Genomic DNA, 26,088 nt, shown 5'->3' with positions numbered 1-26,088 from the left:
TATAAAACAAAGTTTTTTTTTCAGTATTTATATTAAATGTGTTCTTAAGCTCACACACAAACTGTCGCTCTAGAATTTACAGGGACGATTGTATAGCTGGTGCCAAAATGGTTGAAACATTTTTCAATGACTCTTGAAATGCATTCGATATCAAAGTTTATTTTCCAGTTTCTTTGGAAGACAAATTTTCCTGAATATCAGATGCGTTTTGAGATTAATTAGTAAGTATTTGAAAGAATGGTTTCAACAATTTCTACACCAACTACGTTATAAATACTATCTTATACGGATATCTATCACGAAAGGTTTCGCTGTTCAAGCATTATATAATCGTGGTAGATTTTATTTTCATGACAAACCTTTAATCGTCTTTAGTGTTTTCCAACTTTTAGGTCGTAGATCAATACGAAACATAATGAATTGCATTTCACAAGTCACGTTTCGTTTGCCGACGAGACGAATCTACGTTGTGCTACCGGTAAATGTATAAGAAAACCATAACTATACATGGATATGGCTGCCCTGCCCCTCGTCTTCGAATATCGATTTTAAACAATAAATTCGAGTATCTTCGAATTAAGAATACGTGATACGAGTTATTGCGCACTAAACATTTTATATGACAGTTTTTTTAATTAGAGAATGTGTAATGAAACGTCCGTTGATCTTGCGATCTCGCGTGCACCAATAAAGACAACTATATCATTCGAGTGATATCTTTCTCTTTCCTTTCTTCGTTTAATTTCTGTGAATAATGAAGTCGGCGTTTTCGACTTTTTACGACAACGACAATATTTAACGAACGATCCCGTCCACATGGTTTTCACGCGATTTATCGATGAAGGAGTGCGCTAACACCGTTTTGCAGGACACGTTCATTATGAGGATAACCGAGGATCGACTCGTTATTAAAACGATCATGCTTTTTTCATGGGTTTCAGATAGTTCCTCCAAGCGGAGGAGGAGTCTCGAAGAAGTTTATTCGGAGTCGGGCCATCTCAATAAGCGATACGGCCTGTACGAGTGTCCCAGTTGCGGCAATCTGTACAAGTGGAAGAAATCGATGCTCGCGCATCTGCGCCATCAGTGCAAACAACCGCCGAGATTCGAATGCACGTATTGCCCGGTAAAAAATTATCAGAAGGGCCATATCATACGTCATCTGCGCGTGCATCACCCGAATCTGTCGCCGTTGTACTACGATTGGAAGCTCAACAATGTGTACCGGCTCTGATTAAGTATGCGCTCGCCCTCGCGTATTATGATTGTTATGTCTAATAAACTGTGCAGCTGGATCTCCAATTGAGTGGCTAATTTGTAAAGAACCCTATTATCACCCCCCACGACACAATCGTCGACGTCTGATCACTTTAATTTCGTTTTACCGATAAATATGAATGTATGTTCATTAGATTCATAATCAACTCGTCGCCGTTTCACTTGCAGGTACGAATGCGCTCGTCGATGAATAGAATGATACTAACGGTACGTCTTGATATTCCAAGATCAGGATGTGTGTCTGTCGCTCGACAGTCGGCCTTTTCATAATATTCAACATCGTACTACTCACGTAGTTTATATGAACGATTTATTTACGACGCGTGTAGACGAAGACGGAAATGCTGAGTACGTGCGAGGTAACGTTGCGAGACTCCTCTCGCGTCTCTCTCTCAGATTTAATCATTTTCATTATGCGTTGCTTTTTGGGGAAATCCGATGATGCAGCCTAAGCCGAACGGGCGGTGATCATCGTAAAAATCTTTTTTTTCTCGCGCGCACTCGAGCATGTCCTTCAGCATCTTCGTCTCCGTGTTTCAGGGCTCCACGTGGTGTCGCCGTTCGGGCCGCCGAACATGATCTGCAAGTATCAACCGGGAGCGGACGGCAAGCTCAATTCCGAGGCGTGCAGGAAATCGAGGATACGTACGCGCAAGGTCAGCGCCGACAACATGAAGCCGTTCCAGTGCCAAAAATGCGGTCGTGGCTTCACCCTGAAGAGGAACAAGGACCGCCACGTGAATTACGAGTGCGGGCACGAGCCGAGGTTTCAATGCCCCTACTGCGGGCTCCGCAGCAAGCAAACGTCACCGGTTTACGCCCACATCAGAAAGAAACACCCGGAAGAGGAGGTCTTTATCTTCGACATGAAGCTCTGAGCACAACAAGAAGATCGCGAGTTCTCTGGTTCCATACCTGATCTCGAGCTACCCAAGTGAACTTTCGTCTTTCCACTGGGCCTGCTTTCTATCGCGATCTTCGTATATCACTGAAGACGAATGTTTCTCAATCTCGCTTGTTACTGCCATATTTTTCTTTGTTGTGAAAAAAGTGAATTGTGATTTTATGTGTATATATATACATGCATATTTTTTTATAATTACAATACAAAATACAATCTATTAATTGCATTTAATTAAGGAAATATATTATTTAATTCAGCAACAAAATTTAAACCACGAATGAAATATTAATGAAAAAAGGCTGTGATTTAATCTGAAAATAATATTTTCTTTTCTATGAGTCTCACTGTTAAATGCTATTAAACATTGTTAAAATTTGTCAAATAATAGTAAACTTTTCTAGAATTTCTTATTTCAATCGATTAGTGCCTGAATCTTCCTTAGTCATGAATAAATTTCAAATCTGACTAAGAAAGATGCTTGCGAATGGCTGGTATCATGCTTGTTGAGAAACTGACCTACTTTGCCACGCAGACTTTGCCAAGCGACGACCGAAGCCAATCATCGGAAGAAGATCATCGAGAGACTCTAAGGCTGATATTTCGTGTGTGTCGTACGAAAAATTTTTTAAGCATGTTAATTGGCTGCAGGATAAAGAAATTCTCGAGTTTCTAGAAATCTTCTACCTTGTAGCCAATCAGTGCGCCCGACAAAGCTTGCCGTACGACACATGAAGTATCAGGCTGGACTTTGGGATAGTTGACGTAGATACTTTAAGATCTGAAGAAAATTGTTGCTTCTACTTTATATAAGACTATAAGAGAATCATGATTCGCTTGTACGTTGTTTTGTATAAAATAAAGTTTTATCATGTCTGCCGCTGAAGCGCATGGATCTTAACAAAGCGGCTGGGCATTAATGCCATTCATGTTCACGTACCTTTTTCGAGTATACGACCAGAGCCACGGGGAGCACGGATCCTCTCATCACCCGAAGACTGCACAATCCGGCGTTTACGATTCCGATTTTTCTAATAGATCTCTAGTTACGTAGATTCTCGTAAGCAGTAAGAATCACACATAGCGATTTTATATTCCAATTTTAGACCGCATTTTTGTAAAGTCACACAACGTGCTTCTGCGTCACCGTAGCTCGCGCGACGAGAGCGTTGCTGAATACAGGTTCGTCCAGAGAAGATGCCCCGCGGTTATCACAGGTATCCTCTCCACTAATGCAAACTACAGCAAAGCATGAATATGAAATCTCCTGGCAAATCTTCCAATTGCTCCTACATCGAAGGCAGCTCGAAAGCTCTTTACGACTTTTCGTAAGCCTTTGGTTCCCTCGAATCTTTCCGCTACACGTCCCCGAATGTACTGTGCCGCTGCGTCTTATTAACCGACCAACTTTGAAGTTCCAGGTTTTTACGCGACGGCCCCGCAGCTGGATCTCAACTTCGTGTTGCAATCTTGCAAGGGCTTCGAGATCGAAGGCAATAATAGGGATTTCGGCCAGGAATGTTCCATATCGAGGTCAATGACGAATTATTATTCTCATGGCCGCGTGAGAAATACCTATCATCTGAAGGGCGGCGGATTCGCCGCCGACAACAAGCCCTATGGTTGTCCCAAGTGCGGCCGCAGCTTCACTGTCAAGGGCAATATGACCAGGCATTTGAGGTACGAGTGCGGCCAGGAGCCGCGCTTCCAGTGTCCCTATTGCGAGTTCCGCAGCAAGCAGACGTCCAACGTGATGTCTCACATCAGGACCAGGCATTCCAATCAGAAGGTCTACGTAGTGACCCTCAAGTACGAGGACAAATAAAAGAAAAGGACGATCATGCGGGACGATGCAATTTCATGCGATGACAGTGATTTTCTCGATTTGAAATGAGCGGGGAACCGCACGTGCGAACGGAAAAAGTCATTTGGGAATTTTGAATTTTCACCGGACAGATTTTATGTGATCACGCTTTACGCGCGAGTTATTCGAGGATCGCGTATAGTACGATCGACATCCGTTAAGATAGATCGGACATGCAATTATTGCTCGCGATTCTACGCGACGAGATTCTGCCTCACGAACGTCCTTAGCTGTTAAGAGTTTCACGAGCGCGGTGCGGTTCCTACGTCGTCGGTCTGGTGATGTTTAATCGGTTTAATTGCAATACTTGATTGCAACAATCGCGGGGCAGAGGAGCGCGAATTTTCGTTGGCTTAGTATCGTATAACGAGACGCGACATGACGACTTCGTCGTGAGGGTTTGCTGCTGACGGGCCGCGAAACGGCGAACCGTGTAAAATTTGTAGCGGCTGGAATAGCGGGACTCAGTATTATCGTCAGATATTCTCTCCGTCTTTACACGTTACGAAATATCTCCATGCTTAGCAGTTAATGAGCCGGCGCGCGGAACTTTTCGATGTGCTGCGTGAAATTACGACGTATTCGGGAACTGATAGCGCTATCGATTTAGCCTTGGCGATATGAGGCTTTTTGAGATACGCGAGAAAGGACGGGTCTTTAAGCGCGAGCACATTCCGAGTTCCAGCATTCGCGCGCTATCCAATAAGCAATTTTTCGATTATTAGGGGCTTTAAGAGAGTCGTATGTTTTTTAAAACGTAGATGTATACCTTTTAAAAGATTCAGGTTGTGAGGCTGGGACGATGGGACACGAGGAAACATTTGCGTGCGTCTAAATGTACCAGGATCGATCAGACTAGATTATGACGCCGGGGACTGGGGAGCGAGCGGCGTGCGTGTTATTGTTAGCGAAGAATTGTCGATTTTACCATTGACAAATCGTCGGAATTGTTATAGACGACGAGCGACGCGCCAAGCGATCATGGGCGCTCGTCACGAAGACTGAATTGTTACTAACAGGAGCCGAAAGTCTGAGAGAACAGGGTTTTAAGCGGTCGGAACAAACGTAGTTACCTTCTTTTTTTTTTAATCACGATAATAGAGTCACACGCTGCCGTGATTTTGTTCTTAACATGAAGATGCATCGTTACACCTGGGACACTAATAGCAATCGATAAACATAGAATATATTTCACCTATCAACGCGAAAGTAGATTGAGAAATGTTGCTCTTCATGTACCGCGGAAACACCAGTTTGTCACACGTTCGGTTATCTCTCGCGATTTGATATATTCGCGGCACGTGCATGATTTTGTTTCTTGCATTCGCATCGCATCCGCGCGGACGGAAGGGTCTCTTAGAGACACGAGACACGTTAGTGGCCGACTGTTTTTGTTGCTGTGATATAATTATTCGTATAGCGATATAAGTGTATTCGACTAAGTACTTACGTACGCGACGAAGCCACGTACTTAAATCAAATATCTGTCGTCGCGCGTAGAAAACGATTGTTCTTCATACATTCCGTTAGGTCTTCGTTCTCTGCAATGCGTACTTAAGATTCGTACTTAGGATGTCGAGCAAGTTTTTGCGAGCGAGGGATCACATCCGCACGGGGTATTTTGACGGACGCAAGCAATTCTCGGGCGTGTGAGGCCCGTGTTCGAGCTTCGCGCGACGTACGTCAAGATACCCTTACCGATTCCTGGCCGATTAGAAACGCAACATGTTTTCACCGTCGGTGTATCAATAGCGATTTCCCGCGGTACGTTTTATGATCGTATATCGTCGCTGTGGAAATGTAATATAAAAAATAAATTGATGTTCGGACACCCTACTTGCCCTAATGTGCTTCAGTATTTTTCTCCCCGATATATCCCCCAGCCCTCTTCAGTCTCTCCCTCACGAATCTGGCACCATGTTATTTCAGTTTAAACATTCGGAGACGTAGGACCTCATCTGACGGGTCTGCACGATAGAAGATCTACTACGCGTGTGGTGTTTGTTTGCGGTCAAAACTAACGACGGATGCCTCTCCCTTTCACGACTGTGAGGAACGTGTTTTTTTTTTCTGTTTCAAATTTTCTACCAACGTGCTCGATTATTCCACCCGCGTGCGACGAGACTAATACCATTTGAACAGTAATCCAATAATCCAAATCGTAACTTTTTACCTGCATTTATGTGCTTTGTTTTTTGCACCTTAATATCTAACGAACCACTCTTTCCCAGGGTCAGTGACGAGTATCGTCTTTTTTTTCTTTAACGATAAACATGTACATAAACGATGAACTTGTCGATGCGCCCGATGATCAGAAGTTACCAGACGTAGCGATCCGGACCGAGTCTCACAATTCGGTTTTTGCTTTCAGATCTCCTCATGATGGACTCCTTCATGAACTTCGTAGGTCCCGACGAGCGTTCGCCCTCCCAGGCTCAGAAGACCCTCTACTACTGCCCTAAGTGCCTGCACGGTTTCACCCTGAAGAGTAATCGCAATCGTCACTTCAGATACGAATGCGGTCACGAGCCCAGATTCAAGTGTCCTTACTGCGAGCTGCGCAGCAAGCAAACGTCGCAAATCTATAGTCACATCAGAAAAAAGCATCCCGCCGAGAGAGTCTGGGTCGTCGATCTAAAGTCCTAACGAAACGTGCGAACGTCACGTGGATCCTCTGTCTTGGTCACGAGCAGTGTTGTGTATTATTATGATTTCAAGCATAATAAACGTTACTTCCACATTTCCCGTCTTGACGATTCTGATGGCGCTCTTATCTTTTTGTTCATCACTAATTGATTGCTCATTTTTTTTCCGGAATTTCACTTTCAGGAACAGATTGCCTACGTTACGGGCACGTCTGCTTATTAACTACATTATCAGGTACGAATATATTACGCGTGAAGCCGTTAGGAATTCCTAATCAAAATTTCCTCGTTCATCTCGAGCTTCTTTGAATTATTGAATGTTTGTCTTTGTGATACTTCACATGTAATTTATGTCAAATGTGTCGCGCGATATCATAAAACTTGATGACGATCTACATGTACGACTAATGATACTGGATTGAAGTTGGATGATATCGTTTATGTATTTTATTCACGCACGATATTATCATTTGCTTCTACAAGCCGTTGTTACATCACACACATATTTTAATGATACGTATGCGAGAGAGATCAAATCGTAAAAATCGCTTCAATGCAAGTATCAATTTTTCTTTCACGCGAAAGAAGAACAAAAGGATTGACAGATAATGATAACATATTATTGAAAACTAAGAAGTTGATTATCCGTAAAGATTCTGTTATTCAAGAAATAAAAATCGTCATTAAAATATGTACCCCATTTTAGATTATTTTCTGCATATCAGCTTATAGTCCGAATTCGATCAGTTCGAATGCCTTACAAGTACACATTGCACCAGACACTCACTTCGCAAAACAGACGTCGCACTTACGTGCCCGATAACCGTTAATGATCTTTCCTTGGCCTGTCGATAGCTCGTCAACGATTATCCGCGGTCTCCTTCTAATCGTTCCGTTGTTTGCTTTCAGTTCTTCTGTACGGAAGTTACGGGGTCGGCCTATACGACTCAACGAAGCCCGACGCGAGCCTGAGCGTCGTCAGGGGCCGGTCGTCGACTCGACGACGAGGAAGCGGTCGCCGTAATCACGTGTGCCCGAAGTGCGGTAACGGTTACACCGTGATCAAGAGCCTCAGGCGACACTTGCGCTACGAGTGCGGTCTGACCCCGAGGTTCAAGTGCCCTTATTGCGGCACTCGCAGCAAGCAACGCGGCCACGTGAGCCAGCACATACGCAGGAAGCACTCCGGTCAGCGCATCTACATCATCGACTCGCCCTGATGAGGCTTTATCGCCCAGCACACGCTCGCTCTAACGTTTCTCTTCCTTTGACGACGCAATGTCGACCTTATAGCCTGACGATCTTGTTTTATTTTTGTTGGTTTTACTTCTCTCGGCATATTCGACACTCGGCACTCTTATCGTGCGACGAACCGATGTTACATGTAATTGTCGTTTTGTTAACTGTGTACTTGATAGAATAAAGCATTTCCATGACACTCTGCTGGTCTTCGAGATAGCCGTTTCATTTCCATACATTTCACGTATCGAAACGCTTGCGTTGATAACTCCTCGGGACAGCCCGGACGCAGTGGTTCGCCGACGCGCGAGCCGGAGCAGGTAAAACGGAGGTCTTTGCGCGAGCTTGAACTCCTCAGGGTCAGGTGACGGGAATAATTTGCGGTAACATTTGCAAAAGCGTCTCCACGATCTTCTCATTTTATATCCTTTTCTCCTTCACGCATACGGCACTCGCGTACCTTGATCACTCAGCTAACTCCGCGTCCTGTCGATTTTTTTTTTTAGACGCGAAGATGATCAAGCTGGAGACCAGCCTGGAGAGCATGTGCTCGGTGGTGATGGAGGAGTACGAGAACTTTAGCTACGAAGAGGAGAAGCCGCTCAACTCGACGAGGAGACGCCGGGGCGGACACTTGCAGGGCGACATCGAGAGGCACACGTGCACGCGATGCTCGAAGAGCTATATACACGCGTGGCACCTGAAGAGACACACGAAATTCGAATGCGGTCAGGAGCCGAGAGTCCAGTGCCCCTACTGCTCCGCCAAGATGAAGCAACGCGGTCACGTTTACAGGCACATCCGCCAGTGTCACCGGGGTCAGAACGTCTACGTGATCGACCTTAACTGAGAGAGAACTCACGAAGACGGGACCGATAAATCCCCAATACGGCGAACCAGCACCGGTGTTCTCGAACCTCCAATACTAGGCGCTGGTTCGTCAATTCTCGTCACGCTTACCGAGCAACAGTTTTACCAATCCGCGTAATTATTTCGAAATAGTGCCTTATATTGCGACTTTTTTAAATTCTTTTTTTTTTTGTTACGAGCTCTTGTATCGTTTATCTATCTTTAATGCACTCGTCGAAACGAAAGCTCCTTCGTAAGCTGCGTGATTCCGAACAGATATCCGTATTGCTTCCGAACGATGTATAGCCTAATGAAGAAGTCCCGAGCGAGTCTCCTTGTCTGAGATGAGAAGTTGGGGGGAAATATCTGGGGGGGTTCGTATCTGACGTAATATAAATATTACAGTACGGATGCTGATGTATCTAGTCATCGTTGATCAGAATGTAGACGCGATAGAGAGAAATGATGAACGACGGAAGAACGATAAAATTGATTTTATCTGTATTATCTCTTTGTATCTTGTTCTATCGTTATCCCAAAAGAGCGAATAAATTACGATATTTTCTCACTTAATCGAAATAAAGTCATTTCCCTAATAGATTATTTACCTATGTCCGTATTATAAACTACAGCCGAATAAAGCAAGTCCGCATTGTTACCACTTGTTACTTTCCTAAGAATGCTGGGTTGTAGTCGACTTGGATAGTTTAATGCCTTCTCGATAGTTTAATGCCATCGTTTAGATTATTATTAAGACTAATACATTCGATTCTCTAGGTCCGTCAAACTTTTCCGATGTGAATTGCTATACACTTCGAACAGAGAATCGATAGAATTGGCGACCTAATCGTTGCAATGGTACTACGTCGACATTTAACGATACCGAAGACTTAATAGCATTTTGATCTGAGCGATTCCAATTTGATATTACGTGTGTGTGGGTGTAAATTAAAAAGATTGTGCACATATTATGGCGCGATGAATATCAATATATGATTTATAGAATTTACAAGAAATGTACATACAGACATACAAAAGGTCTAACAAAGAACAAAAGAAAAGATGATCTAATATTTTTATTATTATATATTTTTGTACTGTATGCTCGCGCATTTATAAAAATTATGAATTAATGACTAGTATAAATAGATATTTGTATAATTCAATGTCTTTTCCGTTGGATGTAAATTTACGTTTCCTTGATTTTATGAATTAATCGCGGAAAGAGATTAATTAATTGCGCAATCTGTTAATCAAATTCGATGAAATTTGTAAATATAGGTTCTGTAAGACAAAATGAGCAAAAAATATCTGGAAAATCGTAAAACGAATTGCTTCTATTATTGGAAATTTGTAAACTTATATTTATCGAAAGCGAATGAGTTTATATCAAGAAGTTTAATAAACTTTTCTTTTTTTTAAATTTTCCCAAAAATGTGTTTGTATTTTAAATAGCTGAACATTTTAATTCTGATACAGCTGAGATTAAACAAAATTTCTGATGAAATCGATCCATAGTAAGATAATCGAATGATTTAAGAATCCGACTTTTTCAGGGTCACGAAATTTGAAGGCTGATCTTTTGCCGCAAATTGCAGATTCACATTGGAGACTCAAACATTCAAAATTTAGGAAATCTTTATTTTGCCAATTAGGAATTTGCGGTACAATATTATATTCCGTCTGTATATTAAACATCGTCTTGTCTATCATCCGTCTCGCATTTATCGTTTATTTATATATCCAAATAATACAACGCAAACAATAAAACGAAGAATGCATTTTCCTTTCTCTCTCTCTCTCTCTCTCTCTCTCTCTCTCTCTACTTCTTTCTCTACTTTAATTATTACTTATATCTTCATAAACGCAGCCACCGCATCTTTTTCCGTGACTAACGCTCCCCGTTTTCTTCTTCCTCTCGCTTGCAGAGCCGTCGATACCGCGCATGATTATGCCCAGGAATCTGCAGCAACGGCTCTATTCGCCAATGATGTCGATCAAGGATCTGACACTCTGGATGTCCAAGCAGAGCGGCGGGAGTATCATATACCCGTATCGTTGCGAGAGATGCGGCAAGGGTTACCAGCATCGCGGCACCTTGCTGAGGCACACGCGACACGAGTGCGGCAAGGAGCCGCAATTCAAGTGCCCGTATTGCGCACACAGGACGAAGCAACGCGGCAATCTGTATCAGCATATCCGCACCAATCATCCCGGGAAGAATGTCTTCTCCAGCAGCATCTAGTGCTTGTAAACGTCGCACGCGCATGTTACCATTTTTGCAAGTCTTCCTAATTATCCGATTTCTATTTTTTATCAGCGACTTTGTATACGCGCGAATTTAACGTGAATAGAGAAGGCAGTAGTTGCAGTTACCATTGAGATTAAATTTACGTTTGCGGATATTGCGTGAATCAATACTTGTAACTTGTAACGTGTAACGAGAGAGAGTATGTCAGTGCGATTTAATTGACTTGTTGCTTTAATTGACTTTTTTGCGTGTGAAGTTTCTCTACGGGTGTATATTATCTATATTAGTATTAGTCATAAGCGTAGATGCGTTAGTGCATCCGATCGAATTTGTCAATAATGTATTCTAAATGGAAAGACAATTTTGTACTCGAGTCATACATACATTTTATTTTCAAGCCGATTCCTGCTTCAGGTGTCAATACGAAATCTACCTCTTTTATTTTCCTTCCTTTCTTACACATTTATATTCGATATCACTGTAAGTACTTGCCAAATTTTATACAATAAATTAATTGGATCATTTTTTTCACGTACTTATATAAATAATCTTGCACGAGTCCAATCACTCTATAACATGAAGCGATAAGTGTTTATTTGTAAAAAAATATATTTTATGGCGCTTGTTAAAAATTTCTAGCAGCTTTTTATTCGTTAACAACGTTTTCTACAAAACAGAAATGCTTAAAATTAATATAAAAATGTTGTATTCAACTTATCTTTAATTGTTATTCGGGGGATATATTTTTCGTAGATATAAGCTGCATAAATTTAATAAATTTAATGAAAAAAATGAACTAGCCATAATGATATATTAGACTTAGAAGAAGTAGGCAAAGACGAGACATTTCATGCTGCATATTCTGCGTTCTCACCCTTGCGATCAAAATGTTCGAAAGTCTATAAATTGGACTCAGCCTGCCATTAAAATTCTCCTCGAAATTTCCGTGACCACTTACTAACTGCTGTATTTTATTTTCTTTCAGGGATGATAGCTTGGCAGAGTATCCATCAGTATCACCAGGATCGGATGATTAGCCAGCACAAAATTCCACACAATTCTAATTATGCGAACCCGAAGATTTCCCAGTTAAAATTCCCCAGCTATCTCGATAAGAAACCGGGTTTCTTTGAGTGCCCGAACTGCGGCAAGTATTACCGCTGGTTGAGGAACATGAGAAGTCACCTAAAGATCGAATGCGGCAAGGACCCGAAGGAGTGTTGCCCTTATTGCCCGCATCGCACCAAGTACAAGAGCAGTCTGCATAAACACATCCAGAGGATGCATCCAGAGATTAATTTCGCGTAATTTTACGAAATCTTTTTTTCTTTTTCTTATTGACTAATCATGTTGTTGTGCAATCAATTCCGAATTATCTAGCGACTTGTGCACCAGTTATTAACTGCACATATATATTATGTATTTAATAAGACAAATAATGAAAATTGTTTACCGTAATTTATCGGGGTTTTTGTAAATTATTATTTATTAAGTGAACTTTTATTAAATGAATTATTTATTAAATAAATTTATTAAATAACCGATTGTTGCACGCGATCAGTGCACGAAGTCATTCGACAAGCATCGACTCGAATGTTCTTCATATTATTATTATAATTAATCGTAATTATATTGTAAATCTAGTCAGTTGAAACGAAAGCGATATTAAATGGTTCACTGATAGAGTTTGTCGAGCGTTCTTTGTGTTTCGTTCAATGTCCCTGCAAATCCTTACAAACCATGATCGATGCGGGATCATCTTGTCGTTAACCGATATTTGACGATGATATTTTCAGGATTGGTGCTATATCGGTGCTACAGATGCAGAAGACACTTTTACACTTTGGAGAATCTTAGAGAGCATATGCCTACCGAGTGCAGTGAAAAATCCAGAAGAATATATTACACGTCAAGAAGAAGCACTTATCCTTCACGAATATAACCTGAGATTTTTTTTTCAACCTTATATGCATGATACAATATTTTTCTTATGCATTATACAGCATGGATCTAAAAGGCTCATACAATAAATCTCGTTTTATCGAGAGAAATTTTGCCAAAGAGATTTAATTTTTATCTGTTTAAGATTTCTTCCTTAATATATAAAACAATAGCTTTCTCCGCCAGTAATTAAAAAACAAAATTAATTCTCTATTCTCGACAAACTGGCAAAAATATAAATAATATGCACCTTATTTATATTTTTGCCAGTTTGTGTCCAGAATAAAGAATTAATTTTGTTTCTTCCTTAAGTACAATTTGTTATTTGTTTAATATACATGCTTAGTTCTCTCATAATCAATTTATTAATTTACTAAGAAATTAAAGAAATTACGTGATTAATAACGCGCCGCCTCGTCTAACAGATCCATGCAATGCTTTATTTCAATTTTCTGCGAAAGAAATGTCATATCTTGATGAAATAAATTGTCAATGCAACTTCGGAAGTTTCACTTATTTATCATAGATTCATGTGAAAGGTTTTGGTTTGAATCAATTTACGGAATTGGCACTTTACAGATTCGCACAATTTCATCAATGATACTGTGAATCGTCACTTACAATTAATATAAAACGCGTATTTTAATTTTCATCTCATTTTACCTTCTCGCATGCTATTAAGCATTTTGCACACATCTGCTGAAAATCATCAAGCACATATTTTGTAATATTCCCTACAAGCAAAAATATTAGGAAAGAAGATGGAGGAATCTATATGAATTAGTGAATCTCGTACGTATATTATTCTCAGCAGTCAAAATATTTTTCTGCAGTTAGAAAGAATATAATATATATACGAGATCTCCGCGAATCTCCCAACATTTCGCGGAAAATCCAATTGTGAACAAAAGAAAATCAAGCACACATAAATCCGTAAATTGTAACATCAATAATATTTCTCGTGTGAAAGTGCCTCAGAGACATAGGTATATTGCTACTTGCTACGTGTTGTTACTTGTTACTAATTGTCAGATCTCGCGTCTTCGAAGCAGGATAGAAAGATCCGCGGATAGAAAAAGGCACTCGCTGGAAAGCGTCCTCGTTCGCAACGTGGGGGAATTCTCCTCCGGTTATCCCGCGCGACTGTGAAGCGACTTCCTCACTGACTAGTATTTCTGTTGCAGGTGTCAAGTACGCGTGTCAATTGTGCGGGCGAAACTTCTCGTGGCCGTCGAGTCTACGTTTACACCAGAAAATGGCGTGCGGTAAACCTCCGAATTTCTACTGCACCATCTGCGATTACAAGTCCAACTTCAAAGGCAACCTCAAGAGGCACATGTGTTGCAAGCACAATATAGATTTGTATTGACGCACGCGTGACTAAACGACTGTTCGATTCTTTTTTTTTTTTTAAAGAGAGACCGGTCCTTATCTCCTTCAAAAGAAGAAAAAAGGAAAAAGAAAATTATATCTGCAATAAAATATATTTGCTGCAACACGTCCTATGATAATCTTCCTTTTGATCCCTTACTTTCTTCCCGGCTGCGACCATTCCGGTCCATTCAGTGAACCTTCCGTTGGTTTCCTCGCGGATTATTTCTGTTTCAGGTCATAGGTATCGAAGAGTGCCGATGTGAGAATGGACGAAGTAAGTACGTATGTACAGGAAGACAGTCGCACGTGTGTTAGTTTTTTTTTCCCTCGAGATCGAAGAAGCGCTTTCCGAGACGATCGACCGTGCGACATCCAGTCGTGCTCTCGCTCTCGTAACTTCGTTCGCATTTCGGATCACGAATCCGAAGAGATGTTCGCGCGAAATCGTTCGGCCTCGAAAAGCGCCGTGATCTCGCTAGATGGATCATCCCGAGGACGTCTTCGCGGGGGATCCATTCTCGACTTGCTCAAGGCATGCGCTTCGATGTATAGAGACTATCTTGGTTGCGTTCAACGCTTGCTACCTTGACTCCGGGCCCCCTACACGTGGGTCCTCACGGGTTCGCCCTACCCGATCCTCTCGCGGTCTCCGTGATCGCGCTCTAACGGACACCTCTCATTTCAGATGCGCCCCTGTTTCCGATTGTGAGGCCGCGGCTGCACGTGTGCCCCCGCTGCGGCCAGATGTACTCCTGGGCGTCGAACCTGCGGAAACACCTAAAGATGGGCTGCGGCATGGTCACCTTCGAGACGCACTTCTCCTGCCAGTACTGCCCCTACAGATCGAGGATCGAGGCGAGCTTCCTCAAGCACCTGCTCTCGGTGCACAACATCAAGTAGACGTCGCGCTGGGGTGACACCCCGGTATCTCGCCGACCGACGTCTTCGATTCTTCCGTAATGGCGACGTCTCCGCGAGGAGCTCGTCCGAGGTTCTTCCCGCGATCGGAATCGACGAGAGATTCCCGGCGATCTCGATGATTCTTTCGCAGGAGGAAGAGCTTCGCCACGGTCTCCTCGAGTCAGATAATCTGGTAGTCGGATAATATCATACGATGTGCGGAACTGTTCTCCCGTATCTTCCCACGCTATGTTCTTATCTAATAGGAAGCTCACGTATTCGAGCGAAAGCTGGCGTGCTGGCTTTCTAACGAGGAGCTAAAATATTAGCTCGATGGCCGAAGCACAGTGAGTGCGCACAGCGTTTATGGTCCGATTGCTTTGAGAAGCTTATATCGGAGTGTCGACTTTCGAAAAACGCAAGACGTCGTATGTAGTTGTAATATGACACGTCATATCAATGATCTGTATGGACTAACAATAAGTGTCGTACTATAGACTCTGTGTGATGTCGTCATTGACGCTCGAGACTCCGTGAGAGCGATTTTCGACTGTTTTAGCTTATATAAGTTGTGCTTGTGCGGCGCGTTCACCGACTTAACTCTCGGGGAGAGATGATTTTATTTCACATTTATTTTAGGCCCTAAATACGTGGAAGCTATAGCTTCTTTCATTTGCAGAAATCGTTCGACGTGAGAAAAGTGACTTTGTAGACATAACTACACTTAATTGAGTGAACGAAATCTAGTCCAAAGGCTGTTTTTTTTTCTTCCGTAAGATTTCAGACGAACCCGCTTCGAGCTGCGGTTCGGAGATAATAATATGGATATTATTTTTATGTATTTTAACACAGAGTAATACATCTCTTTAAGTATTTTGCTTAATATTAAGTAAAATGTGCAATTATAACTATACATCAATTATACATTCTGATTTTCATTGAATAAGATCCAAGTATACTCACATCAAGCGCAATCAAAATTTTATCTTTCGAAGAACTTCATTTGTTCGTCGAAGTTAATCATATCCCAGCTTGGGACTTTAATAATTTCCAGTTTTGGCAACAGATTTTTGTTACTTTTACAAATAGGAATCTTCGTAGTGAATGTTTTATCTTTGCCAGAGACTTTTCTATCTTTTTCACGCATTTCTGTCGAGGAAAACGCCTTCCGTTCACTATCGGTGCAATTAACAATATCAGAAATTACAATTCGTAACTTCGATATCACGCGTATGTATGTGCGGGCTCTCGTATGTGTGTGTGTGTGTGTGCGCGTGTGTGTGTGCGTGTGCGTGTGTGTGTGCGTGTGCAAGGTGGCAGGAAAGTCTGATTACTACCTAACGAGACATTAATGGTCACGTAACTGTAAGTATAGCCGCCGGAAGATGATCGGAGGACGGCAATCATCGAAGACTACGTAATGATCTTAAAAGTAAAAAAAAACCTATAGGTTTAAGGATAAGCGATAAACTTAAGAAAGATGTCGATGGAGTCATTTTTTAACGCGATTAGTAATACGCCCTTGTACCGTCGATTATCGTGCATTATAGAGACTGCTCGTGTATAGTGCAATTTCACTGTAAATTACGCTAGCTCCAAACTACACTTACTTAGCCATGTGGCGTAGCGGATTTTAGACGACAGTTACTTACATTTATCGACGTACCGGCAATTAAGCGTGTCCCACGACAGCAAGCAATTTCATTTACGACCAGTGTAACCATGATTAGGGATAAGCATGCATCCGCGCGTGGCCTCTTTTACAATATACACATACAGATTTCAACTAACACGAGCATTGATTTTCCTTTTTAGGGCTTTGTAAACGCACGGCCATCCTGCTTTCGTTTTACAAACCGTTATTACATCGTAAAAGAATGAAACGAGAACGAGAGATATTATGTAGATCGTAGGTGAATTATTATCTGATACTCGAGAAGAGCGCTGTATCGTCCCATTAATCACTTAAACGCATTAGTCATTTATCCAAATTCGAAACGCTAACTTCGACATTTCGTAAACATAGGAACGAAATAATATTCCGACGTAAAAATATGTCTGAGCCGATTAAATGTAACAAAGTCTACACGGAAGCCTCGTAAACAGAAGAAGGTACAAGTTTAGGAATTTAAGGGAAGTCACTGGAAAGTTGCATATCGAGAAATGCATGCTGACAAAATCGGGATCGTTACAAAAAAAATTTATTATTACCGCGAAATTTCTTACGTACGTGAATGATGACGTACATTCGGCAGATAACGACGTTATAGAGACGATAACGATGTAAACCACCTGTCTACGAAACGCACCGCTAATGTATCTTTCCAGTCGATAAATCAGTAGATCGATAGATCGGTGAAGCCACATGTCGCGTCGGCTGCGCTACGCAGCGATTAAGTGTTTGTGTAACGATGTTTCGCATTCGTTTGCTTTCTAAATAAATACCTGTGTACATATTCGCAGTCACGAGAATATCCTTCGAACTGCATCTCCTTTTGTCTTTTTATTTTACACATTCTTATAAATCACTTATGACTTTTTACAGATCGTGAAATGCCTCAATTTCTCACCAAAGATTGCGTTATTTTATCTCCAAAATTTTTTCCCTGTTTTTTTTTTTTTTTTAATTTTTGGCGAGTATCTTTTTTATAAATTTTTCTAACTTTCTCATTAAAATTCTCGCTTACGATTGTAATATTATCGCAATTTTAATAGTCTTAATGCGAATTTTTTTTATCATAATCTAAGCTTTATCATTTTATTTAGCGCTCTTAATTATCGTTAATTATTATAATAAATCACCATAGAGTTAAAAATTAAATTAACAAAAATTTTCAGTTATCAGTCTTCAATATTTCTACATTGGATTGGCCATGGGATAGCTGCAATATTTTCCACATTACTCTCCTATCCTATAAATAAGAAAAAAAAAAAAGAAAAACGCGGATTATTACGGGACGGATGAATGTTTCCTTCCCTAGTCACTTACGGGTGGTTTAACAGTTTGGAGCGGTAAACGCCGGGTATTAGGATGAACATATAGATGATGCGAAAGTTCCAGTCTTTGCCCATAGGTATGAGATGTATTCTGAAGATGTCCTTGTTCATCGCATGCCGCTTAGATGTAAATGTTTTAAGTAAAACAGATCGCGTCCTGGGAACGCACAAATGGTTGCTCTTAACAACTCGGTTGTCTTCAACGCATACTTGACAAACTGGCTTTTGTGTTTCAGGTGCGCTTGTTGTCTGGGAGAACTATGAGGCCCTCGGTACGAATACGACCAACAGATCCAGCAACTATGCCCGCAAGTTCAGGTTCAAGCATGTGGACCACACTGGTAGGTACAAGTGCTCCAAGTGCACGAAATCGTACCGATGGAAGCATCACCTCGTGGAACACGTCAAGGCTTTGTGCGGCCAGAATAAGGCGGAGTGTTGCCCGTATTGCAGCTATAAGAGCAACCGCAAATGGAATCTGAAGTCGCACATAAGGAGGATCCACGCGAGCGTATAAAAAGCAGATAACGAAACATTATTGATTGATTACAAAATACATTATTGACTGACAGTATCTCACAACAGATGTCTCCATTTCAATGTTCTTCAATAAAACAAATTGTTTATCGCACTCAGATCTCTCGACTGTGTTGCTTGTAGCAACAGACATTAGTCAAATCTCTCGTTCGTCATTCATAATGCTGTTCCTAGAAACCAAATCCTTGAAGACGAGAAGTTTTTTTTAGAGAATATCCATACATTCCTTTTAATTGCCATCGTCGAAGTTCTTTCTTTCTCTCTCATTTTTAATATCTCTTGATTATGTTTTATGATTTTATTCAATTTTTTTTCCTGCGGATAGGAACATAAGAAGAAAATAGAAAGAAATTCCTGTTGAATTTATTCCGTCCAAGTGCTGAATTCTTTTAAGTATATGTATTTTATTCGCGCCTCTTTCATGTTTCAGGACCATTTATTTACGAGACTCGTTTACAAAGTACGGCGAAATCGCGAGTGTTTATACGCGATTCGGAACAGGTGTGGAGAGCCATTGACGCGGTCGCCAATGGGATGTCTTTGAGGAAGGCCGCGAGAATCTACTGCATATCCAAATCGGTTCTGCATCGATACAGCAAACAGGGCATCCCGAAACGATCGACTTACGTGAAGAAGTTCGAGGAATATGCGAATTTTTAATGCTCGAAGAATATCACGATTATCTAACATTCTAACAATAAGTGGCATTAGAAAGGTCTTTAGAGAATTCTGTAATCTTCGCGATAAAAGATGTATCAAGAGATTTTCTTCTTCGATTGTCAGCACATTGCACATTATTTATCATTTTCCTGCCTCTTATACAAAACTGGATGTGAAATTTTATATTATTGCATGAATTGTTAATGGTGGTTATTAAATATGTTTATAATTTGTGAACGGTAAGTATCGATGACATCATCGAAGAGTATAACATTTTCAGATATTTTTAGTTATAGTTATTTTTCAATATTTTTAATTATTGTTTTATCAATAATGCGTGTGAAGAAAATATTATACTTCTGCAATCAGTAGTAGGTTTTCGTTTATTTAATATTCTATTTTTTGTTATTATTAAATAAGTTGAGAAAGAAAATTTTGGAAAATAAAAACTTATATAAATAACTTTTTTTTCAAACGTTGATATAATTTTGTAGTTATACTTTTTATTGTGATGTTGTCGGTACGATTATTAATAAAAGGAGCGAATAAAATTACACTAACATTGAATATGGAAAAACATTAATAAAAATCGGAATTTTGTTTCTATGTTGTTGTCTACTGTTCCATCCTTGTATATAGTATATACTTCTGTTTCGTCGTCTATCTATAGCTAGAAAATTATTATAGTATCAAGATTGGAGATTAAAAAGAAATTGCGATAAAAATAATTTTTATATAAAAATAGACAAACACATTGTGAGAGAGATATATATAAATAATATATAATATATAATAAATATTAATGCAAAAGTTATTTTATTAAAAAAATATTTTTTGTCTTTTCTTCTAGTTCTTGAAATTTATACAGATTTTATCCATTAACTATTGATTCATCAAAAAAAGAGCTTAATGACATTTTTAGCAATTATTCAAGAATATGCGAATCGATTAGTAAGGATTTTTATTAATCATTATGGATGTATTTGTTGCAGAGAAAAGATGCCAGCGATTGTTGCGCAAATGTCCATTATGCAATAAAAAGATTAAGAGCCGACGGGTTCTATATCAACACATAAAGAGATGCAATGAGAGTGTCTGGTTACCACCCGAATTCATGTGTGGATATTGCCCTTACCAAACAGGGTTGAAGAGCAAACTTCTTAGACATGTTAATGTTGCTCATGATGTTCCTATGCCTTTGCAGTTTTATCGCTTAAAATTCCGGTTCTCGTCTTCTGATTCCGATTAATTTTAATTCAATTTGTATTTTATTTTATAAATATGTTCATCTATATATATATATATATATATATATATATATATATATCTTAACTAACTGCTATGACAATTCGATGGCGATGTTCACGAAATATATTCACCGATTATTATAAAATGATTGACGAAACTACTTAATAGATTGACGAAATCATTTAATATCTGAAAAATGCAACTTATATATTTTTCAGTTTCTAATCAATATTCGCGGGATTAATAGATATTATCTTTTTTTTAAAATTTTTAGACAATTCTGTTGTACATTAAGTTGTACAAATGAATTGCTTTGAGAAATATTACTTGAAACCGGAAATTTTTTATGACCTTGAAAGATCGAGAATGATTTGTGTGTCTAGAAAATCTTGGGAAATGTTTAAATATCTCAAAAACGTTTGAAATTCCTCAAAGTAAAATTATTATTTATATCTAATTGTAAGTGAGATTGTGAGATAATGTAAAATTAATATCTAACAATTTTATAAAAGTAAAAATATATTATAATTTTTACATAATATGTATAATATAAGATGTATATTTGATATATAATGTATATATATGTGTATATATGTATATATATATATATGTATATATGTATATATATGTATATATATGTATATATATGATGTATAATATAAGATGTATATAACGTAATATACATAAGTATAATATATTTTCTGTAGTATTAAAAGCAATATATTTTTCAAGATATTCGAGTGACTTTTAACACATTCAAGATTTTTCAAATATTTTTCAACAAGTTTTTGGTTTCGAATAATATCCAGAACAATTTTAGATTTCTGTCATATATTCAGGATGATCGATATGTCTCGAACACGTCATTTTTCTTTATTCAGGATAATGATTGTAACTGTGATCTGAATGCTAAAGTAAACCTACTTATCGCGCATTAATTATTAAAATACTTATATATGGCGCTAAATATACATCGCTCTTTTGCAAGACTTTATGTTTATCTTTTTTTTTTTTCCATTTTCCTTCACTGTACATACAAGACTAACTGTGATGTAATTGAGAAACGATGTTCGTGCAATATTCGCGAATTGTAACTTGGCATGAAATGCATCTCCAACCAAGTACGCTTGTGAGAATATGTGCAGATAGGGTGACCTTTAATTTTGTTTAACGTGACACGTACCTCCCTTGGGCCAGTATAAGCTACGAGAGATAGACGAGTAGACCCAGCTAGACCCTAGACATCGTCGAAGAGTCTACTCTTCTACGCACGCTATGCACGAATTCGCGAGGAAGAGTCGCAGCCGCGTCCAGGAACGATGCTCTCTAACCGGGTGTTCCCGTGTTCTTTTGCTTTCCAGATGGACGCGCGGTGGGCTATCTGAATTGCCAGAGGGTGACATACCCGTGCAAGAATTGCGGCAAGGTCTATAGCTACTACTCTAGCCTGGCCAGGCATCTGAAGCACGAGTGCGGCGTGGAGCCCAAGTTCCACTGTCCCTTGTGCCCTTACAGAACGAAGCACAAGTCGAGCCTGAACACTCACCTGAATGGCAGGCATATGAAGCTGCTGAGCGACTTTTATACCTTGCCCAATGGCAACAAGACGTCTTCAACGGATGGGAATTAAATTGTATCTGCGACCGAAAACGCATGATGTATTATATGCTACACGTGCGGATGATTTGTACCAGATAATTCAGAATTTATGCTATTTACAGTATTTATTTGACTAGTGTTTGGTTTATAATTATAATTTTTATTAATTACAGTATTAAGGTCATATGATTGATATGATGTTATGTAATTGTATAAATATATAATTTATATTAATTATTAATATTTATTCATTAATAATTTATATAAATTTATTAGATATATTATATATAAGTTTGTTAATATATTTAACAAATAATTATTTTATAATACAATAATATTGAAAGTATCTAATCTAATAACTCGTAAATATTGGAACGAGCTAATATAAAATTGGAATTCGTCATCGTTAGAATTTGATTATAAATCATATGCAATGATTCTGAATTACCTCGTATTCAATTTGAGCCTTGGTCCATTAATGTTATATATTTTTTCCCATTAACAACCGAATCTACAACCGTATATGCATATATTTACTACGCTTTTCTTTTAGTATCATTCTATTCTCCCTCCCGCAAGCAGTGAATGTTCCGACAGAATACCGCTAATGAGCGTTTATTTTTCAATGATACAATAGTCTATATTTTTGTAAGCAGCCACCATTTTATGCATCATTATCAGTGAAATAGCCTCCCGACACACATATGTAGATATAATAATAAAAACGTACAATCCTTTCCCGGACTTTCATCGCGACCATCCTGTATTTTTTGAAGGAAAGAGATCGCAATCTGTACTGTATTTTATATTATTATGTCTTTTGATATAGCATATATATCATATTGTTAGACTGTATTTACAAAGCCTGATCTTTATAGTAACATATCTATAGTGGATTTATTATCAAAAATAGACTTATGTTTACATTTATTTTTTTTCTTTTATACATATCTATTATTTGCAACTTAATTTTTATATTTTTAGTTTTTTTTTACTATTTAGACTAAAACCTTGACGAGTAACAATCTAAGCCAAGAATTAACTTAAGACGTATTTAACGTTACACCTAAACTCCTAAATTATATAAATTCTTTTAGAAGTTTAGGTAAAGAAAACAAATTTTTTTTTATAAGGCTTTGATAGTCTTAATGAGTACATGTAAACTTGTTTTTTACATATACTGCTTCCTTACACATTATAAATTTTTAAAATAAGAAATTTAGTTTTGTATCTGCAAAAATGTATTTAAAATACAAATGTATCATATCGCTTGTTTAAGCGATTTGAGAAAGCAGCATTATCATTCAGCATTCGGTGTGAAAGCAAAACACCGAAGATTTCAATACCAAAGTTTAATAAGTGTTAATTCCGAAACAGAGAAGCACCAAGTCAATATGCATAATTAATTTTTATATTGAAGAAGCTTATTTAATTGTTTAATCTTCGTTAAACGATAATACGATTCACGCTAATATGATTAAGTTTATTGTTAACGAAACTGAATGTAACGAGTATATTTCGAGGTATCGGCAAACATCCGATAAATAACGCCAATAAATTATAAAAGGTGCACAGGAACTTATTAACATTCACGCACGATCGACAATAAGAAAAAGCATAGAAACTATGCACGCTTATGTATAGGTAGTAATACGCTTTGCTGTACGTTTATAAAACGTGACAACTATGTGCGTGAAATCGTGCGAAACGCGAAGTATTATTATATAGATACCTATTTATATAGATACTTCAATAAAAATTATGATGAACCACTTTCTTTTGTATAACAGCCCTTAATCAATCTCGTTTGACATTCTGTTTCAGTTGTCCTGAGACGTCTTAGTTCATATTCCGATGTAATTACGGCTTCTTTAAACGAAAAAAATTGCTTTAATATAGTTTACAAAGTCCTGGAATAAATCTTTTTTTCCAGCAATTGTGATAATTTCGGTTTTAAAATAATTGAAGATAATGTGTAGAATGAGAAGATATCTAATTTATAATCGTAGGAGTGACTATGCAACATTGTTCTTTCGATGGCAATTTCGCGAATTGTGGAGCTATTTGCTGAAGATAAAGTGTCTTTAACAAACTGACGTAGCTAAGCAGAAAGTTTACGGAGATATAATAGGTTGGTTATTTGGGATTACTTGAACATGTTTTTTTAAAAGAGATATCTTGATAATAAAAAAATTGTAAGTAGTTAAAGTTGTAAGTAATTAAAAATTGTTTATATTATCTTACGTATTAACACTTTGAGTGCCAAGCTGATTTTGACATTGAACTTAATAAATCTGATGTATTATATTAATATTTTCTTGCTTTTTTAAATGTCTTAATAACTATATTATTTTTTAATGTTTTAAATATTTAGTAAAATTATTTTCAAGTAAAATTATTTTCGAGTAAATAAAACCGTCACTCACAAATGGATGACCGAGTCTTTGCGGAAATTTATACTCAGATATGAATAACATGACACTCAAAGTGTTAAAATAAATATCTATAAGTATATCTAGATTCATTTTTTTTGTTTGATCGATAATTCTAATCTTCGATTAGTTCGATTGCACATGTCTATTTCATCTATTTGCAAGTATTGGGCCAAAATTTTTCTTTAATAAATCCTTGTTCATTTCGTTGTGTAATCTACATGTCGTACTAAAAAAATTTGGGTAATATTTTATGGCTGTCCCTCGCCAATACACTATCGCAATTTTGTACGAGCACATCTAAGAAAAGTAGAGAGTCTTCCTTCACACGTGGATCAGTATGTGTCATGGCACAGCTTAAATATATTACACTTTCACGTAATTTCAGTATAGGTTTTCATGTATCGAACCAACATTGCTATCGGAAGAACATCTATGCGAACGCTTGGTCATAACGAGTTTGCGATTTATATTACACATATATACATATGTAGAAAAATATCAGAAATAGATTTCCGTCTAACAATCGCCCAAACTCTTTCAGAATGGTGCTTCAACGTTATGGAGGAGTACGATCCCTTGGCGTTGCCCTCGCAGCGAAACAAGTCGAATTGTCGGAGTATCGAAGACCAAATAGCGGCACAAGTCGTATCGACGAAGATCTTCCCGTGTCCTCGTTGCGGGCGATGTTACAAAGTGAAGAGATCGCTGCGTCGACATATTGTGGTCGAGTGCGGCAAGGCGCCGAAGCACAAGTGCCCTTACTGCCAGCACCAGAGCAAGTACAGGGCCAGCATAACGAAGCACGTTACACATGTACACCCGAATTTGCCATACCCGCGAACTGACGATTAATTGTTCATCGGTTAATTTTATTTATTCTCTTTTTTTTCACTGCTGATAGCAAAATAGTGGGACAATTGAATTATGTTTTGATATTTTTTGAAATAAATTTTATGTTTGCCCCTCTTTGTTATTGCAAAGATTTTAATGTTGATTTCTCAGGTGATATTAGAAAGTTCTGTCTTTCCTAAGATGTTTATAAATTAGTTGATTTTAACATTGACGTCGCACGTTTGGCGTTCAAATTATTTAATAAGGATCTATTCTATTATTTAAAATAGGTTTATGAAATCTCTCATTGGCGTACAAGACAAGGATATATAATCAACTGACTAGATTTCTGACAGATCTTATCGTTAATTGCATGAAAATCTCTCCACGGAATACGTAAAAATATCTTGTGCAGTTGTAAATAAAACCGATATCTTAATTAATGACGCGTCAATGTGGGTCGGAACGTTCGAATGTTCGAATAATTGATTGTTACACGTTAATAGCAGCTTGTAAACTGTTCTCCTTATCTTCGCAAT

At 38.5% G+C, this 26,088-nt stretch overlaps 1 protein-coding gene across 20 annotated transcripts in view; it reads left to right on the top strand.

Moving 5' to 3' along the window:
- LOC143895167 (uncharacterized) overlaps nt 1-26,088 on the top strand; it is a 216,520-nt gene that overhangs the window by 97,551 nt on the left and 92,881 nt on the right. Inside the window, exons 7-8 of one of the 20 annotated variants that reach the window (XR_013256240.1) lie at nt 1,819-3,396; nt 3,595-5,879. The exons of 12 other annotated variants lie outside the window; for them this stretch is intronic. Coding sequence is in view for 7 of the 8 variants with exons in the window: in XM_077402080.1 (XP_077258206.1) it covers nt 10,705-11,021 (317 nt within the window). In the remaining variant the exon portion in view is untranslated. Of the gene's footprint in view, nt 1-941; nt 1,250-1,818; nt 3,397-3,594; nt 5,880-6,414; nt 6,739-7,597; nt 8,127-10,704; nt 11,430-15,027; nt 17,705-18,475; nt 18,866-25,259; nt 25,611-26,088 lie in introns of those variants that run through there. 7 more of the 20 variants (XM_077402084.1, XM_077402092.1, XM_077402114.1 and 4 more) reach the window with 7 other exon arrangements.

Source organism: Temnothorax americanus, unplaced genomic scaffold, assembly GCF_048541705.1.
Source record: "Temnothorax americanus isolate GAGA-0224 unplaced genomic scaffold, ASM4854170v1 Scaffold15, whole genome shotgun sequence".
Taxonomy (NCBI): domain Eukaryota; kingdom Metazoa; phylum Arthropoda; class Insecta; order Hymenoptera; family Formicidae; genus Temnothorax; species Temnothorax americanus.
This window is presented reverse-complemented; position numbering and strand designations above follow the sequence as displayed.